This window comes from Saccopteryx bilineata, chromosome X, assembly GCF_036850765.1.
Source record: "Saccopteryx bilineata isolate mSacBil1 chromosome X, mSacBil1_pri_phased_curated, whole genome shotgun sequence".
Taxonomy (NCBI): Eukaryota; Metazoa; Chordata; class Mammalia; order Chiroptera; family Emballonuridae; genus Saccopteryx; species Saccopteryx bilineata.
The window spans coordinates 130,132,527-130,151,744 of record NC_089502.1 but is presented as its reverse complement, the minus strand read 5'-3'; the positions used below and the strand labels follow the sequence as shown (position 1 = coordinate 130,151,744).

Sequence of the window (19,218 nt, the reverse complement as noted above, 5' to 3'; positions counted from 1 at the left end):
TCTTATGGTCAGGTGCATCTTCTGGAGCGAAAAATATGGTATTTTGTAATGGTTTTTCGCTTAGTGGTTGAAAGTTTGGGAATGAAGTCATGCTGCCACCAAGCAAGGGGGAGGTGTGCTCAGGGTGAGCCCCAGCTGCCCTCACCTGTGGGGAATGGCCAGGTGGGGGCCGGCTGCTCCTGCTGGCGTCCCACGGCCGCCGCTCCATGTCAGTCTGGACCTGAAATGTGTGAGGAGATTTGGAGAATGTGTAGGGCAATGATCCCCCTTGCCATCTTTCCGTTTTTGGGTCTTCCTATGCCACCTGCAGTTCGTGGGTCTCAGGGTTCTGATTTGTAAAACAGAGAAAAATATACCTTTGTTGACCTTTGTTATCAAGGACATGGGTTCGCCCTGAGGTTAAAATGGTATATGGAAGTGCTATGCCCATGTAAAGTATCATTATCATCGGAGCATTTAGAAGGAGTCGGGAGGCTGCAAAGCCCCCAGCCACTAGCATCTGAAGTTCCTGAAGCTTCTTTTTTAAAAGCAACTAGCTAGGGGTAACTTGGATGATTTTCATTGCTCTTATCTCTCCCTTCGCTCTTACGGGCAAGAAGCTATAGATGCTGGAGCTGCGGCACTGAACTTGAAGGACGTGATTCTCCACTTTGTGGAGTTCACAGTCTAAGAAGTGTTATGGAGTCAAATCCAAAATCTCTCAGGGGAATCCCAAGCTAGGGGCCAAAGGCCTGCTAAGATGTACTATAGAATAACTACAACAACAAAATAACACCGACAGCCAACACGCACAGAATATCTGCACGTGCCACGATGCCGTAACTTGGACAAGGCTTATGCTCTTCTACCTTTGAGGCAACGTGAACTGAGTAAGTTAGGATGTTATGAAATAAGTCTAAAACCTCAGGAGAATCCCATGTTGAGGGTCTAAAGCCTGACCACGTTGAACCAGATAAAACCAGGTACATGGGGCCATGTTGCACTGGGACCCTCAGTGTCTACTGAGCTCTGGTGAGACCTCCAGGCCACAGGCACAAGTTTTGTATGAGAAAAGTGCTCTACTGGTTTCCAAATGTAGCTGAATCCCCATCCCTTCTCCCCTCCCACTGACCTATGACCTCCAGTAAAGCAAGAACAGTTAAATAATAATTGTGTTGTGAATTAATAATATTGATAAACAGGGGTGGGAAAAAGGTGAAGAATAACACTAAATAATAGAATAATTAATAACTATTAATACAAGAATTAATTCTGTTTTGTGTACTCACCACTGTAAGCCTACTTTTGCCCAGCACTGTAATAGGATCCAAAAATGTGTATCATTTCAATAGCATTGAGATATCAGTTGTCCTTTCCCATGATGAAAGCAGATTTTCATAAATGAAAACGTTAGCATGATCAAAGAAATCAAAGACCCAGTCATTAATCAGTCTTTCCAGTGAAATCAATTACCTTTGAATTCATCCTGGGGAATCTGCTGAAATGGGTAATTTATGTAAACACAAAAACACAGTAACCAATGGCTGCCTCCGTGGGACTAGAGGACAAAATACACAGGGGACATTTCTGATCAAACCATGCAGGGAAAAAAATCCTTGACGATATTTTTCGTGGTTGCTACCATGCTTCATTTGAAAACTTACCTGTCTTTTGTACAATTCTTAACACTACAGATAGGATGTCTTTTCCCTTCCTCCTTAAAAAAAAAGTTCCGTTCCAAACCATCAGCCTCCGTAGGTTGTCCTAATTGCTACTTTGCACTGCACTGGACTGTGACTCGGATTTTTGGCACATGCTGTCATACACAAAGTTCCTAAAATAAATGCTCCAGGATATCCCAGGAACTCTTAGAAGGCTTTAAAAGGGGACTTGCTCACTGAAAGACTATCTTTGATGAAGACAATTCAGGCAAACAATGATTATTGCAAAAAGAATTATATGATTCGTTGCAATCCTGCAGTGGGTCCGGAGAATCCTTGCCACCTAACTTATCATGGTCAGGGGGAGTTTGACGAGAATCCAGTTTTGATAAAGACAATTGTTTTTTTCCTCCCCAAGTGACTATACATTTAAATAGCTAAAACATCTGTTCAGCAACATAGTAAAACATGTACACCCGGAACGCCTGAGAGAAGAGCCTGCCAAACAGTCGGTTGAGAGGGACTTTGCTGGGGGGTGCACACCAAGATAAAGCAACCACTGTTTGTTTTGTCTGGTCAGGGGGAAAGCCAACGCAACCAATATTTTGGGTTTCTTTTATTTCATTTGTGAAGAACTATTTGAGAAGTGGCGAGGGGATATTTCCTGATGGGACTTTTTAAAGCTGTCCATTAGTAGAAGAGCAAGAGAACTTTGGATGTCAACACCTAATAGACTCTTGAGACCAGCCAACAAACCACAAACGGCGACTCCCTTCTTGCGTGGCCTCCACATCCCTCCCGATGGAAGCAGAACCCGGGAGCAGCATGGAGGCTGGGAAACCGGCCAACAGAGGCATTCGGATTGCCCTGGTGGTATTCATCGGTAGCACCCTGGTGCTGGGCACCATCCTCTTTCTAGGTAAGTGGGGCACTGGAGGCCAGGGAATTGGGCTGGGGCCGTGAGTTTTCCTTGTGCTTTATTTCTTCAGCCTTTGTCAGGATGCAGGTAGAGGGCTGCTTGCTTATGTTGGTAGGTGGTGCATCCTTAGTTTCTATTAAGAATGCAAATAGAGAAAGGCTTTTCTTTAGGAGGCTAAATGAATAAATACATGCAAGTTCTCAGTGCAGAGTCCAGAATACGAAGTGGGCATAAAGTGGCTTTGAGTGGCCAGAGGATTTGGGTTGCACTGGGTAGACATTGTTTATATGCATTACACTTAGCAAATGAGTGTTTATGAATTCATAGTCAGATACTTTCATTTAGGTTGTGAGGAAAGACTTGCACTGTGATCAAAACCATGCTGGAATTTCTTTCCATTTGATTTTCGTCAATGTTTGCCTGAGTGAGTCATAAAATTTAACTTACAAAATACGAATTAGTTTTTAAAAATGCACCTTTAATGGTATTCTTCATTTCCTTGCTAATCCAGTGACTCTGGTGGGATAACATTTTAATTCCACCTTTCTATTAGAGTTAAAAATTAATGCGAAGGACAAGAGAAGTTTTCTTCCAAGATTTGAAAAGTTCTGTGATTCAATTATTTTAATAACGCTTGGTGAGAATAAGGTACCCAGAGAGAATATATGATGATAAAAACATATTCCTGTGAAAAATAATGTAATTTAACCTTGGGAAGTTTGTAGGCATTTCAAACCTTTGACTTGTCAGCCTTTGTATTTTTCTCACACAGCCTATACTATTAGCTGGAAGGTTGTGTAGGACCAAGCCCTACCTACACTTAGGAGATCCTAGGTGCAGTCTGGAATGTAGCATGCCTGGAAACCCTCCTTTGCATCTACAGGATGCAGGGGGCCATGCTTATCTTGGCAGGGAAAACCCAGTAATTAAACTTTAAAAGCATTAGGGTTGTGTGGTTGAAAACTCAGCTAAAATGAGCAAACCATCTTTCCATGTTTTCTGTGGCTGAAAAATTTAGGGAATTAGATGGGTTTATTGCTTTCTGGTACAGTTAAATCTCCTACTCCTGAAACCAAATCTGTGGCTCTTGAAACTGTTATAAGATTTCTTGGCACTTCGGTTTTAGGCAAATGTCCTATCCTGAAATTTAAAACTGGAGGTAAAATAATATGGGCGTGCCAAGGGACTGCATACTGTGTAAGAAGTGGCCATAAAGTTAGACTATTTGTGTTTTGAAAATGCTCCCAACTTAAAAATCCAAACAATGATTGTTTACATAAAAACATGTACTCTTTTTAATGATGTTACCGCTGCTTGAAACAGTTTTGAAATTCCATTGTTATGATTACATCTGAGGCTGTAGCATATTAGTTGGAACATTATTGATGGCAGCAAATCTTTGTTCTTGGAGAGAACATGATTCTTTGGGATCAGCTCTAAAGTTTTTAGAGCACGGTAAAATTCACCAAGCCAGTCAATGCTATTATGGGTAAGGAGGTCTGCATATAATATAACTTTCCAATGTGTCTAATAACCTGGCTCTCACCGTGCATCTCTGAAAGGGGCTCTAACGCTAACGATGGTGTGGTCATTCTACACGTTCGCTGCCCAGAGTGTGGTCCATGGACCAGCAGCATAAGCATCGCTTGTAAGCCTAGGCCCCATCCATCCCAGACCTACTCATTCAGAATCTGCATTTTCACAAATGAAGTTTGAGAAGCATTGCTTCAAGTGACCCCATTCATTTGAATGTATGCATTCAGATACATTTGCTTTAAAATGTCTTTTACCTTGTCTGGATAGCTTGCTTGGTTAGAACGTTGTTGTCCCTCTGCACAGAGGTTGCTGGTTCAATCCCCGGTTAGGGCACCTACAGGAAACAGACTGATGTTCCTCTCTCTCTCTTTCTCCCTTTTTCTCTCTCTAAAACGAATAAGTGCATGAAAAAATACCATATTTTTCACTCCATAAGATGCACCTGACCATAAGACACACCTAGAGTTTTAAGGAGGAAAATAAGAAAAAAAATATTCTGAACCAAATGGTGTGTTAAAATATTTACTAAAATACCATATTTTTTGCTCCATAAGACACATGGACATTTTCCCCTCTACTTTTGGGGGGAAAAAGTGCATTTTATGGAATGAAAAATATGGTATTTACACTCTCAAATTAAAAAAAAAAACAACCCAGGGCAAAAAAAAGTTATATATATATTTTAATAAAATGTCTCTGCACTATTTCAGACTCCTGCAGTTTCCCTACCCTCTTCACTATCCAGTGAAGGCTCTGCCCCCCCAACCACTTCCACCTTGCACCCAGCAAAGTCCTGTCCGGAGGTCTCCCTGGCCCTGCCAGGCAAGGAACGCCCTTTGGGACAGCGTTCTGGCGAAGATCCTTTTCTCTTCAAGGTGCTTCCAGGTTGCCTTTGTGGTACATTCCTCTGCCTGTTCAAGTTCAGTTACACGTCTGCGATTTCTAGCATTTCTCCTTACCTCTTTGTATTTTAGGTTCCGGGTTAATCTCTTTACTAAAACTTAGTCCTACAGTAAGAGAGATTGCCACTGACCTTTGTGTGGTTTGAGACAACTTTGAGCACTAGGATTTAAGAGGTCAGGTATAATGATATACCTATAACCAGTTTATTTTAAAGTGGCCTTTCTTCTCCTCCCCTGTCCCCCACTCTTTCTCCCCACAATCAGTTTCTCAAATGCAACGCCTGGCAAACTTCACTTTGTAAAGGGCCAGGTAGTAAATATTTTCAGCTCTCTGAGCCATACTGCCTCTGTTGCAGCTACTTGACTCTGTTGCAGCACAAACCAGCCATTGACAATATGTATACAAATGGCCTGGCTATGTGCTGCTGCAATTTGATTTCTGGATATCGGAATCTAAAGATCAGATCGTTTTTACATGTCATAAAATATTATTCTAGTTTTAAATGATTTTTCCCAATCATTAAAAATGTGAAAAGCACTGTTAGCTCATGGGCCATATAGAAAACAGGTAGTGGACTGGACTGGACTGGATTGGGCCCACAGGCCATAGTTTGCTGAATGGCACTGTGGTCATTCTCATGCTCTCTGTCTGTGGGTGACTCCATTTTACTCTGAGGTTATTTCTGCTGGTTATAGGGAAATCTTAAAATAAATTTATTTATTTATTTATTTATTTATTTATTTATTTATTTAAGCAAGAGAGGAATGAAGAAAGAGAGAGGGAGGGAAAGGAACAGGGACACAGACTTATTCCTGTATGTGCCTTGACCGGGGATTGAACCAGCAACCTCTGTGCTTCAGGACGATGCTCCAACCAACCAAGTTGTCTGACCAGGACTAGAGAAATCTAAAATGAGAAGCTAAACTGTTCTTTGAGTTTTTTTAAAAGTTCCTAATCAGCAAAAACTAATATTTTTTTTTTATATGAAAGACATTTTCTTTGTTGTGTCTATTTCATTCCTTTACACCTTCACAACATCTGGGCTTGTTGACTCTTATTTATCTGCAGGATCTTAATTAAGATAGCCCCCCACGAATATAACTATAATAGTCTTCCTTGAGGGCTTGGGTCTATTTGCATCCTAATTTAATTTAATTTAAATCTTTCTTTTACTCATCAGATAAAGATATTTGATTTTAGTTCTGCTTCCTTAGAGGTTTTGGGTCAAGAATTAGTTTTCGTGAAAGGAATAAATCTTTAAAATTTTTATTGAGCTATAATTGACATATCAGTTTCAGCTGTACAACATAACAATTTGTTATTTTTAATATTGCAAAATGATCACAATAAGTTTATTTTGATCAATCATCATACATAATTGCATAGTTTTTTCTTGTGATGAGAACTTTTAAGACTTACTCTCTTATCAACGTTCACATAGGTCATACAGTATTATAAACTATAGTACCATGCTGTACGTTACATACCCATGACCTATTTATTTTATAACCAACAGTTTATACCTTGAAAGTACTAAGGCTTTAAATGAAATATGTCATTATCTTTTTAAAAAATAAAACAAGGGGAGTATCAACAAGGTATTGTACAGAATCAGAAAAATATTGTTATTTATAATGAAGTTTATTTTCCATTATAAAAAAAATAACACATGCTCACTAAAGAACATTTGGTCATATGGAAATAGACTGAAGGAAAATTTCCTCCATGGTTCCATCACCCAAGAACATTGAAATATCTAGTATTAATTTTTACACTGCACCGATAGATTTATATTTTTACTTTTTTTTTTTTTTTTTTTTTTTTGCTTTTTAAAGAAATCAAAACACTGGTATGATCTTTCTTTTTAAAAAAACAGGCCTGGGATGTTCCATAGGGAGTTTCTTGAGTCTGTAACAGAACATAGGTAAAGGCTGTTTGGAGGGTGGCAGCACAGATAGGAACAAAGAAAAAGCTGGCTCCTCTGAGCATGCACTTAACAAACAGTACAAATTGCCAGGCTGGCAAGTGATGTACAGGTGTTCCAGCTGTAGCAGAAATAGAGGTACCGCCATGCTTTCTGATCCTGCTTCTCGGCTGAGGATGCCATGAAATGCCTGGCCCCCTTTCATTCCCCCGCTCTCCACCTCCAAATGAGTCCTCACTTCTGCCCGTAATGTACAGCTGTGATGAATTCCCTACAACTTCTTCGGCTACCAAAAATAGTTTTGAAATCTAAACTCACATCTGCTAATGCCCAGGTGCTACCTGGAGTTTACAAATGGGGCACCCTTCTGCACTCCTGCAGAAATCCATTTACATAATGTTGCACCAGATGGGAGAAATTAAGCTATCGGTGAAAAGATGTTCCCATCTTGCTGGGTTTTTGTTCTGTTTTGGTGGAAGTAGTTGGAAGCTTGGTCCATGGAGCTGCATCTGTCTGGTAGCTAGGATCGGGCTGGGGGGAGAAGGGTGTGTGGCGCATGGGCCAGGCACATCATGGCTCTCTTGCTAGATGTTTGAGTTATATACAATATATATTACACCCCCCCACACACACTTTAGGCCTTATCTATATTGATATGTTAGCTAAGATCCAGAAGTTTAAATGCCTCACAGGCTAGCTTTCTCCTTCTATTCGAGATTTGCTCCAAATGACATGTTTGAATTTTCCCGTCACTAAAACAAGAATGAAGTTGCAAACAAAAAGAGTGAAATTCTGAGACTTAAGTCACAGATAACAAGAGAAGGAAGAGACTTTAGTGATGATCTTCTAGCCCAGTGTTTCTCAAACATGAGCCTGTATTGGAATCACCTGGAAGGCTTGTTAAAATGCAGATAAATGGGCCCCACCTCACTGTTTCTGATTCAGAAGGCTTTCTAGCTTGGTAATTTGCATTTCTAAAAGTTCCCAAGTGATGCAGTTGCCACTGCCCAGGGGCCCACACTCTGAGAAGCACTGGTCTAATTATGCCCACTCATCTTGTGTTGGAGAGAACTGAGTTTCAGAGCAACCAAGATTCTCACCAAGGTTACTCAGCCAGTAATTTTTGAATTCCGTGTCAGTACCGAGAAAGATGAACTGATATCAAATGTCTTGCAAGTGTGCCTGACGGGTGGGTTACCTGATGGTGGGTTACTTGATGGTGGTCTGCTCCAAGCCAGTCATTTCTTTATTTTGGTCTGTTTTTGCAGTGAGTCAAGGGTTCTTAAGTCTCCAAGCTAAACAGGAGTACTGCCTGAAACCAGAATGCATCGAAGCTGGTAAGTCAGTTTTCCATCCTGTGTCGAGTTATAATTATGGTACCTTGGGAGTGGAAGAGAAAACAGGTGGTATTTTTAGTATTCTGTTTGCTTGAGGTTTACCAAGTACGAAATGCAATTTTGATGAAATTGTAAGTTGACTTTCAAGTCTTGGTGTGAAGTCGTGGGGCACAGGCTTCCTGTTTTCTTTTGCTTGGCAAAAAACAGTTGTGCGGTATTCCAAGTTATTACAGGAGACCTCAGAGATACTGCAGGTTTGGTTCCAGACACCCGCAATAAAGTGTTGCAATAAAGCAAGTCGTAATCTTTTTGCTGGTGGAGGGTCTTTCTTTCAGTTTGTAAAAAAACCAACAACAACAAAAACCCCCCAACACAACACCTGTGAAGAGCAATAAAGCAAAGTGCAATAAAATACTTGAAACCTATATAATCTTATTAACCAATGTCACCCCAATAAATTTAATAAAAGGAAAAACAAAGCCTGAAGGTATGCCTGTATAAGGAAATCAGGAAGGGGTTTGAAAGGCTGAATGGCCTCTCTGGAGGCCCAAAGACAGGCCATTGGCCTTTCTGTGGCCTCAACTAGATATACAGACTAAGAGAACTACTTATCTTAGTCCTTCTGAATCTTCTGGTCAGTGGGTCCAACCTATTTTCATCTTAAGTAGGGACCGTCAGTAAATCCATGCTTCCACTGTTACTTGGAATCCCTTGGGACCTTCCATTCCATGTTACAAGTCAAACTTTTCTTCCCTGAAGTGAAGATGAGTGCTTCCCCTTGCCTCAGTTTTGCCACAGCTATTAGGTTCCCCCCAGAAACCAGCATTAGGGCTAAGATTCGCAGGACCCCACCCCCAGTCTTCAGGTGGGCAGGGACACGAGGATATTTTTCCAAAGAGAAAGCCATAGGATAACTTAAGCTCATGCCCTTTAACTTTCTTCTTGGCTTTAAAAGAAGAGATTAATGAGTCAATTTGCCAAATATTTATTGTACTCCAGGCATTGAGTTAGGTTTTGGGAAAGCAGGCATGCCTTGCTTTATTGAGCTTCAATTTATTGTGCTTCACAGATGTTGCATTTTTTAGAAATTGAAGGCAAGACCCTCCACCAGCAAAAAAAGAAAAAAAAATTACGATTTGCTTTATTGTAACACTCACTTTATTGTGGTGGTCTGGAATCAAACCCATGGGATCGCCGAGTTCTGCCTGAACAACAGTAAAGCAGAACAACCAGGTAAGGGGAGGCAGACAATTAAACACACAAGGCAATGGGTACACAAGAAAAATATCAGCTGGTGATACATGTTATACAGAAAAGGAAAAGATTAGAATAGAATAATGTGATAGCAAGTGATGGGACGGCTAGTCCAAAGAAATGTTTAAGTGACCCTGAGTAATGACTCCATAATACTTCTTAGACTGCTGTGTGAAGATGTAGGAAAGGGTTTTCTGGGTGGGGGGAACAGCTGGGGAAAAATCCCCATAGGGAGAAGAGCGTGGTGGACTTAAGGAATGGGAAGAACTTGCTGGGTAAGGAGCATAGTGCAGGCGATGAGGGCCCGGTGAGTTCTTCCCCTAAGTTTGCTTCGAAAGCCTCTGGAGGGTTTTAAAAAAGAGAGAGATAGTGTTATTAGCATTTGAAAATATCTCTCTCTTGGCTGGCCTGTGATAGCACAGTGGATAGAGTGCCAACCTGGAATGCTGAGGTCACCAGTTCAAAACCCAGGACTTGCCCTGTCAAGGCACATATGACAAGCAACCAATGAACAGCTAGAGTGAAGCAACTATTTTTTGTTCCACGCCCCTCCTCTTTCTGTAAAATCAGTAAATAAAATCTTTAAAAGTAGAAATAAAAATAAAAAGATCTCTCTTTGGAGAGCTATACTCAGGGGAGTCTTTCTGTGTGGAGAAGAGACCATAGGGAGTAAAAATGGAAGAAGGTTCTGGAGCAGGAGGTTATTTTGATAAACCAGGTGAGAGGTGATGTCTTGAATTCAAGAGATTGAAAGGGAGACTACAGGGTTCAGGAGAGAGGGCTTGCCCCAAAGGATTATATATGGGCTGTGAGAAAGTGCAGAGTCAAGGCGATGCTTAGGTCTTTGGAGGTGGGTGGATGGTGCCATTTATTGAGGTGGCTTTTAAACTGAGGCCTTATACAAAGGTAATTGGTTATATAATTATGCTATTAGAGTTCTTTTTTAATCTCATTCTGATCAATATACATATTTTTAACCAGGCAATATGTTAAGTGACTTACATGTGCTATCTTATAAAATCTTCATGAGAACTCCATGAAATCACTGCTCTAACCAGGCTCAATTACAAATAAGAAAATGTAGACTTGTAGAAACTAAATAAGTTGCCCAGGGTTACGTTCTGAGTTACATTAGGGCTGGACTTCAAGCTCATGTCTGGCTCCTCCACATTTGTGCTTTGGTGCCACAAGGCCATACTAGGTACTTCTCTCTGACCCTGGCCCTGTCTTGCTTCTTTTTCATACTAGACCTACTAAAGTCTGGAGACTAAGCAACCATTTCAGCTTCTTGATCTTGTCCCTGGGAGGGTGAGAAAGATTTGGAAGTTCCCAGGCCCTTTCCTGATGGAGAGTCACTGATTTCACGAAATTTGTCTTTTTATAATGAATCATAATAATGCAAGAGTAAAACTTAATGATAATGTCACATATTGCCAACTCGAGTGTTTTGCCATGCTGTCTTGTTTTTCATCTTCACGTTGGAGAATGGCTTTCTAATATTTTTTCTGTTTCTGTAGTGAGAGGCTCACCAAAGATGCAGTCCTCTTTAGTGTAACAATGAGTTCACTACGTACAGAGGTCTGCAGAACAGCTGCAGAGTACACATCACAGAACTGTGGCCAAGGGAAGGTCCAGAATACTATGTGCGTGCACAGGCGCCTTGTGTGTGTGTGTTTGGGGGGGGGGTGCTGTGTATGTGCGTAGGCACCACGGATGTGTGTGCGTACTCCATGCATGCTGTGTCTGTGCATGCCTTGTGCATCCTGCGTGCATGGGCACCTTGTACGTAACTGCTATGTACACTGTGCATGCTGCACGCATACGTGGGCACTGTGTTTATGCACGCCTTGTGTATCCTGCGTGCATGGGCGCCTTGTGCGTAACTGCTATGTACGTTGTGCATGCTGCACACATGCGTGGGCACTGTGTTCTGCATGCACGGGTGCCTTGTGCATCCTACGTGCGCGGGCAACTTGTGTGTACCTGCTGTGTACGTGCGTGGACACCGCATGCGTGCATCATACATATGCGAGTGCTACGTCTATACATCTTGTGTGTGCCTGCGTGCCTGGGAACCTTGTGCGTGTGTGCCATGAGTATGGATGGGTGCTGCGTCTATGCATGCCTTGTGCGTCCTGCATGTGTGGGTACTTGGTATGTATGTGCTGTGTACATGTGTGGGTACTGTGTGTGTGTGTGCCAGGTGCATGCGTGGATGCTGCATTTATGCATATCTTGTGCATGCCTGCATGCGTGGGCACCTTGCACATGCGTGCTTTGTATGTGCATGGGTGTTGCATGTGGTGTGCGTGGGAACCGGTACTGGCTACGTGCACGTGTGAGTGCTGTATCTATGCCTGCCTTGTGCGTGCGGGGGCTTCTGGGTCTTTTCTAAGATGTTTCCTCCAGATAGTTCCTAAATTTGCTTTCTATTTCCTTGAATTTTAACCTGTCTTTCAAAATAAGAACCATACAGGGAAAGAAGGAACAGAGGAGCAGGTATGCTAATGATAGTGGATAAGTCTGGTAGAAGTAACTCATGTCCACAATTCCAGGTTCTCAGCCCCAATGTAGAGAGCTTGGTAACTCTCAGTTGGCAAGCCTGGACCTGACCTCAACACCTATGATGCAAAACTGGATCTTAACTTGTGTGAGGCTGTTTTAGACTTTTTTTTTTTTATGTATGAGACTGTACATATGTATGTATATATGTATATATTCCCAATAGAATTATTAATGTCATTGTTTCAAGAGTGCCACTCCAGATGTTGCGGGAGGCATTATATAATCTGTGATATATACACTATATGAATTTTCTCAAATCTGAAAATCTATGAGCTCTGAAACATCTGGCCTCAAGTTTCAGATAAGTATGGGATAGTAATACTAAAAATGTATAGTCATGGTTGCCAGATTTAGCTACGCACATGCATTCAGGATGCTCAGTTAAATTTGTATTGCAAATATATAATGACTACAGTTTTTTTTTCCATAAATATGTGCTATGCATATTCGGTACAAATTTATTATACTATAAAAGTAGTAACTTATTTGAAATTCAAATTTCACTAGGCTTCTTGTATTTTACCTAGCAACTGTATTATTTGGCAGTGTTTTTGGCACGGTTCTAAGCACTTATTACTCATGTATTTACTCATTTAATTCTTATGAAAATCCTATGGGGTGTAATTATAATCCCCATTTTATAGATGAGAAAGCTAAGGCATAGAGAAGTTAAGTTACATAGCCACTGCACGGTATTGTTGCTATTCAAACCCAGGTGACTGACTCCAGAGTCTTAACGCCATATTACCTGAAAAGGACTAGTATATAGTTCTTGGCACAGAGGGAATACTCAATATTTATTATTATTATTACCACCTCCTCCCTCTTTCTTGAGCCCTGATGAACCTTACAAACTCAGCCTGGTACTGGGGGCAGTATGTTCACCTCTCCTACATAGACACTAGCTGGAAGGTGCCTCACTGTTTGCTTTATATGCAAAGACTTGAGAGAATACATAGCACAGATTTCCTTCATCATCATATTTCTTTTATTAAAACAAGACTCTCTGGGTTTTCTCCATGAAGCTGAGTAGAGGAAAAGGAGTTTTGGTTTCTTGACAACTATGATCCCTTGCAATCTGAAGTTGCAGTTTCCCTTCTGAAAGTATAGCTCTGTGCCCAGCTGTGAATTGTGAATGATAAATTGGGAGGCCGAAGCTACAGTTTTCCCATTCAGTGGGCTCAGTTCCAAATTTAGTGTGAGTGATGTATTCCTCCACTTGATATCAGGGCTGAGGTCAGAGCTGATCTTGCAGGTTTTCAAGGTTCCTGAAAGAATACTGAGGAGATGGGGAGGGATATGTTTGAGGGTTGGCATGCATCCAGAAAACAATGTGCTTATGTGAATAAAAATGTGTGTGAGGGTTCCTTTGTATGGTGTCAATATTGTGTGGGATCGAAACTTGGATGATCAGTGACCCTGAGGTGTCACATAGAATATTCATTCTGTGGTTGCCCAGCCGGTATAACTACAAATAGAAACTGAAATGAAGATTTTTGTGTGTCCCAGCATATTTGTACATTAAATGATAATGATTAAATAGGAGCAGTAATTAAAAATGTGGTCAGAGACAACTGAATTCTGAAAGATGAAAATATTAAGCCACTTTTAAGTTTATCAAACTTCTAAACCATTTTTTCCCTTCATTTTTTTTGAGGGGTAGGTTGAAAATGGCAAGGATTTTGAAGTCCTATAGAAATTACGATGTTTGTATATTATTCACTTTGTGGAAGACAAGAAGCTGTTTGAAATTTTCATAGAAAGTATAGGCAAGAGAAATAGCTAGCCTTACTTTTAAACTTGGAGGAACCATATATGTAACCAGACTAATATGTGTATCTAAATTTATGCAGATCATACTTTTGGGGGGTAATTTATTTACACTTATCTGAAAACTTATTGGGTTTTCATTACTTTAAATGGAAATGTATTATGGTATTAATTAGAGTAGGAAAGCTACCTAGGATGTCATCTTATCAATGCCATTAAAATATTGGCTATTTAAAAAAAAAATCAGTTGGTGCATATCTCTGTGTTAGCGGGGTAGCCAGCAATTGTGTGACAGTTGAGAGCTGGAATTCAATGCTGGGAATTTTGGAACCTTCTCATTTTGTAATGAAATAGGGTTTTTTTTTTGTTTGTTTTTTAAGCTCATGGAAATGTTTAATTTTGCACAAACTTCCTACTTACTACCTTTTTGTATGTCATTGTGTGTGGACTTATGAAAAAGAAAAAAAGGATACATCAGTCTATTGTGTTTTTCTGTTAACTTACACAGCTACTCAGTTCTGCCTCTAGATCTGGGCCAGAAAGGTCCCTGCCTGTTCTCTCATTTAGAACACTTCACTTGGCCCTCCTCCCTAGTCAAGGAGTTTATGAGGCCAGGTCAGCAGCCTTCTGTATAACCCAGAGTTCCCTGTAGGTAGCCCCAAGCCTCCTTTTAGGGACTGTGTGGATCTCACAGTCAAGGAGGGGAATGTCAAGGGCTCAAGAGTTCCTACCTGGCCTTCCAGGTCTTTATGAAGGTGTAGTTTAAATATATATTTTAAATATTTAGATATGGCATGTGGACCTGTGTTTCAGTTGTCTTTTGTTGTGGAACAAACCAACTTTAGAGGCCCGGAAACAAGAGTGATTTTATATTTGTCATGATTCTGTGGGTTCAGCGAGGGTTCTTCGGCTGATACTACCGGCCTAGGCTCGTCCATGCAGCTGCGCTCACTTGGAGGCTATCCTGGCCTGGAAGGTCCGTGATGGCCCCAGGCCTATGTCTGGCACTTGGTTTCTGGCTTGGTTCTTCTCACTGTGGCCTCACCTCCTCCAGGAGGCTCCATCAAAGGGCAACCTTAGGGTTCCATTCAAAGAGAGTTAACATGGAAGATGCTAGGCATTTTAAGATCTAGCTTTTCAATTCATGAAAAGTACTCTGCCACTTTCTGTTAGTCAAAGCAAATCGCAAGGCCAGCCCAGATTCAAGGCAGGGGAAATAGATCTTACCGCTTGTGGGAAGATGAGCTAAGTCACCTTGCGGAAGGATGAGAGTGCTGGAAGGAAGTGCACGCATCTTTGTAAACAGTTGAGCATCTAGTCCATGTGTCTGCCCGCCCCATGCTCCACAGCTTATTAGGCATGGTCCTGCAAAACCCAATAACAATAATACCAAACTTTCTCCCTACTCACTCAGCACAGTAATTTAGTATGGTGCAGTTGATTCAGGGAGTCATTTAAGGGGAAATGTAAAAACCAAGGCTTGGGAACTGCTTGATAGGAAATTGTTGTTTAATTTGGAAAAGGCCAGTGCACAACATTCAGTGGTAGTCATTAATCCTATGATTTTCTTTTTAAATAGCTGCTGCCATCTTGAGTAAAGTAAATCCGTCTGTGGACCCTTGTGATAATTTCTTCCGGTTTGCTTGTGATGGCTGGATAAACAGTAATCCAATTCCTGAAGATATGCCGAGCTATGGGGTTTATCCTTGGCTGAGACATAATGTCGACCTCAAGTTGAAGGGTAAGTTTCTACCGGGGTGTGGTGATACACTTTACAGAGAACAATATTTGACAAGAAAAATATAATTTTGGATTTGAAGCCCAACTATTCACTTTTCTCCCTTTATGTTGAGATGTATTACCTCCCTTCAGTTAAGAACAGTTAATGAGAGCCCTGGCCAGGGCTGATGCACCAGGGTTGTGAGTTCAATCCCCGGTTAGGGCACATACAGGAATCAACCACTGAGTGCATGGATAGGTGGAATAGCAAGTCAATGTTTTTCTCTCTCCCTCCCTCTGTTCCTCTCTTTCCAATTCCGTGTAGATATCTGAAGCTGTGATGGTCTTTCAGAGTTATCCTGTGTCAGAGGGGTCTAGGCCTCTATATCCTTACATCAACCAGGTTTTAGCTCGATAGAAGGAAAGAGCTAGTAGGCTATGTGCTAACTCCAGTCAATTAGTAACAATGCCCAGATTACCATATTAAAAATGATTAAGAAAGTGTGACTGGGCTAAATGAGAAAGAAAGCAATAATCAATTAGTAATTTGGCCACACACACAAAAAGAATGAGGTATGATGTCATATACAGGAGGTAGATGACTATTCACTTTTTAGCAATCCTGAAATTATTTTCAAGATTTTTAAAAATGGAAGATTGAAAAGAAAGTTGTGGAATTCCAATCTCCCCAATCTCAACACAAGCTTGGTGGAGGATGTTATGTTCATGTTTGACGATAGTGATTTCTGCTGCTGAAGGATAATTAGCATCTGATTGAGATTGGGAGCAAAGGAGTAGATAACGACAACCATGTTCTATCAATGTGTATTTATTTGTCCATTGTGTTCGGAGCAAACTTGATCACTTGCTCATTATGTCTTAGATTTTTTATGGCTTACAAAGTACACTTAACACCTCATCGGTTTTTTTTTTTTCACCTCATCGTTTATTGACATCACTTTTGAGAACTCTGGATGACCTCGTATTTGTCATATTGTTCCTGTTAACTTCTAACTTGGTTCTGGGGAGGCTGTCTTTTGTCCCATGGCCTCTGTAGCAATGACAAGCTCACACACACACTCACATGTCACACAAACATATGTGTGTGCCCGTACAATTCAGAAGTTGAAAATGCCTTACTAGAGGGTCTGTTTGCAATGGATCTAATTTTTATGCCAAGCTATTGGAGAAAGCCACTTCAGGAGAGGAACTGGTAGATAGCAAAGTCAGAGAAGGTAATTATTTTGAGAAGGCAAAAACATGATTTTTTTTTCTCTTTTTGGTAAATGAATTATACTATGTAACCTGTATTCAGGAACACTTACAAAGAATTTCTGAGACATTTATAAATATCATCATTTTTTTCCTCTCCATCTCCTCTTCCCCAAGATTTTAATTACATGAAAATCAAATATGTATCAATTTATAAATACAACAATCAAAACTCGGCAATACCTGTTATCAATTGTAAGCAAAAATATGCTTAAATTTCACAACTAGGCATAAATCATGTGGACTTACATTTTCTACTAAAAGGCCCAAACTTAGTCTTTATAATTATAAATGAGAATTTTCAAGAAAGGGAGAGTTTTACCTCAGCCCAACAGGTGAGATTCCTATAATAGTGGAACCAAAAATAAGACTTTTTTTTCAGAGACAGAGAGAGAGTCAGAGAGAGGGATAGATAGGGACAGACAGGAACAGAGAGAGATGAGAAGCATCAATCATTAGTTTTTCATTGCGACACCTTAGTTGTTCATTGATTGCTTTCTCATATGTGCCTTGACCGTGGACCTTCAGCAGACTGAGTAACCCTTTCCTCAAGCCAGCAACCTTGGGTCCAAGCTGGTGAGCTTTGCTCAAACCAGATGAGCCTGCACTCAAGCTGGCGACCTCGGGGTCTCGAACCTGGGTCCTCCGCATCCCAGTCCGACGCCTATCCACTGCACCACCGACTGGTCAGGCCCAAAAATAAGACTTTGAGGGATGGGTTCACTAATACTTTTCCTGTAAGATATTAGCTTATGTTGGTCCTTCACTTATCATTCTTGCCTGTTCCGTTTTCCGTCTCTGCTCCCCCCGACAGAAAGATGTGTGCACACACAATCATGAATGCAGAAATATCACTGAAGGATATGAAAAAGACACGCTTTCCAGATAGATGCTGCTTTTACAGTAGTTTTAATTAAAAGATTTTTATCTTCAGTGCATGAAGCAGTTACAGCATTTAAAGAACATTTTGGAGATGTCTTAATGTAAAAATTAAACTCAGTATTGATGTGCTTTGTTTAAGGAGGATATTGTATAATGTGCTTTTTTAAAATGCATAGTAGTAAGAGTAAATTGTTCAGAGCAGCACTGGGGGTTTTTGTTTGCTTGTTTAAAAAAATTATTTTCAAGCTCCGTTGGGAAATATAATGTACAAAACGCAAGAGGAAAGTTCCCCATAAATCCACCCCTACAAGTAATTGCTAATGAAGCAATTGGATATATGTCTTTTCAGGCTTTTTCCCATATGTTAGTACATATGCATAACTTCATTGTATAACTATATACAGTACTTAAAAATGAGCCGATATGCATACTATCTGTCACCTGCTTTAAAAAATGATGCATTTCTTGCCTGTCCTGTGGTGGCGCAGTGGATAAAGCATCCTCATAGACATGGATTAATTATGTCAGTAGATATTTTTCTTATTACCAACGACACTATAATAAATACCCATATGTATATATCTTTGTATTCTTACTTAAATGTGTCCTTAGTATAAATTCTGAGAAATGAACTTATGTTGAAAGAGTATTCACAGTTTAATTTTTGATGCATATAGCTTAATCACCTTTTAGAGAGTTATATCTAGGTCTTTATATATTTTATTCTGTTTGACATGGTAACTCTTCTTCATAAATTGTTTTATTTTGTAGTTAAAAGTAGAGGTCAGCACACTATGGCCTGTGGGCCAGATCCAGCCCACTGTCTGTTTTTGTAAATAAAGTTTTATTGGAAGACAGATGTATCTATTTATTTGTATTATCAATGGCTGCTTTTGCATGGCAGAGTTAAGTAGTTGCTACAGAGACCATATGGCCTATAAACCCTAAAATATTTACTCTCTGACCTTAATAGAGGATGTTCTCCAACTCCTAATATCTGGTGTAAAGCTATGATGTATCTATGTTGGATCTGATTAAAACTGCCTTATTAGCTTGACCTGTGGTGACGCAGTGGATAAGGCGTGGACCTGGAATGCTGTGGTTGCTGGTTTGAAACGCTGGGCTTGCCCAGTCAAGGCACACAGGGGAAGCAACAATGAATTGATGCTTCCCCATCCTCCCCCACTACCTTTTCCTCTCTCTCATCTCTCTAAAATCAATTTTAAAAAATCTTTAAAACTGTCTTTTTAATTGATGGTGTTTTGGTAGTTTCTTTGGGGTTTTTAGATAGGTTATCATAAAATTAAGTGATAACTGTGATTTTTTTTAACATTATTGGCTAAAGCTTCCAGAACAGTGTTCAATAGTAGCAGTGAAATGGATCTATTTTTCTTACTCCTAGCTTGGGTAGTAATGTCTCTAGTACCCCCCCCACCCCAAATATGTTTTTTTCTTTGTAAGAGGTAGTTTATTTGATTGTGTTCTGTTATTTTCTAG

General features: G+C 40.4%; 1 protein-coding gene across 1 annotated transcript in view; it reads left to right on the top strand.

The window, feature by feature from the left end:
- Nucleotides 1–1,965: 1,965 nt before the first annotated feature.
- The window catches only part of PHEX (phosphate regulating endopeptidase X-linked), a 226,607-nt gene continuing 209,354 nt past the window's right edge, over nucleotides 1,966–19,218 (top strand). The window contains exons 1-3 of the mRNA XM_066249884.1: nucleotides 1,966–2,559; nucleotides 8,191–8,259; nucleotides 15,428–15,589. Of these exons, the coding sequence (XP_066105981.1) occupies nucleotides 2,442–2,559; nucleotides 8,191–8,259; nucleotides 15,428–15,589 (349 nt within the window). The 5' untranslated portion in view covers nucleotides 1,966–2,441. The remainder of the gene's footprint in view (nucleotides 2,560–8,190; nucleotides 8,260–15,427; nucleotides 15,590–19,218) is intronic.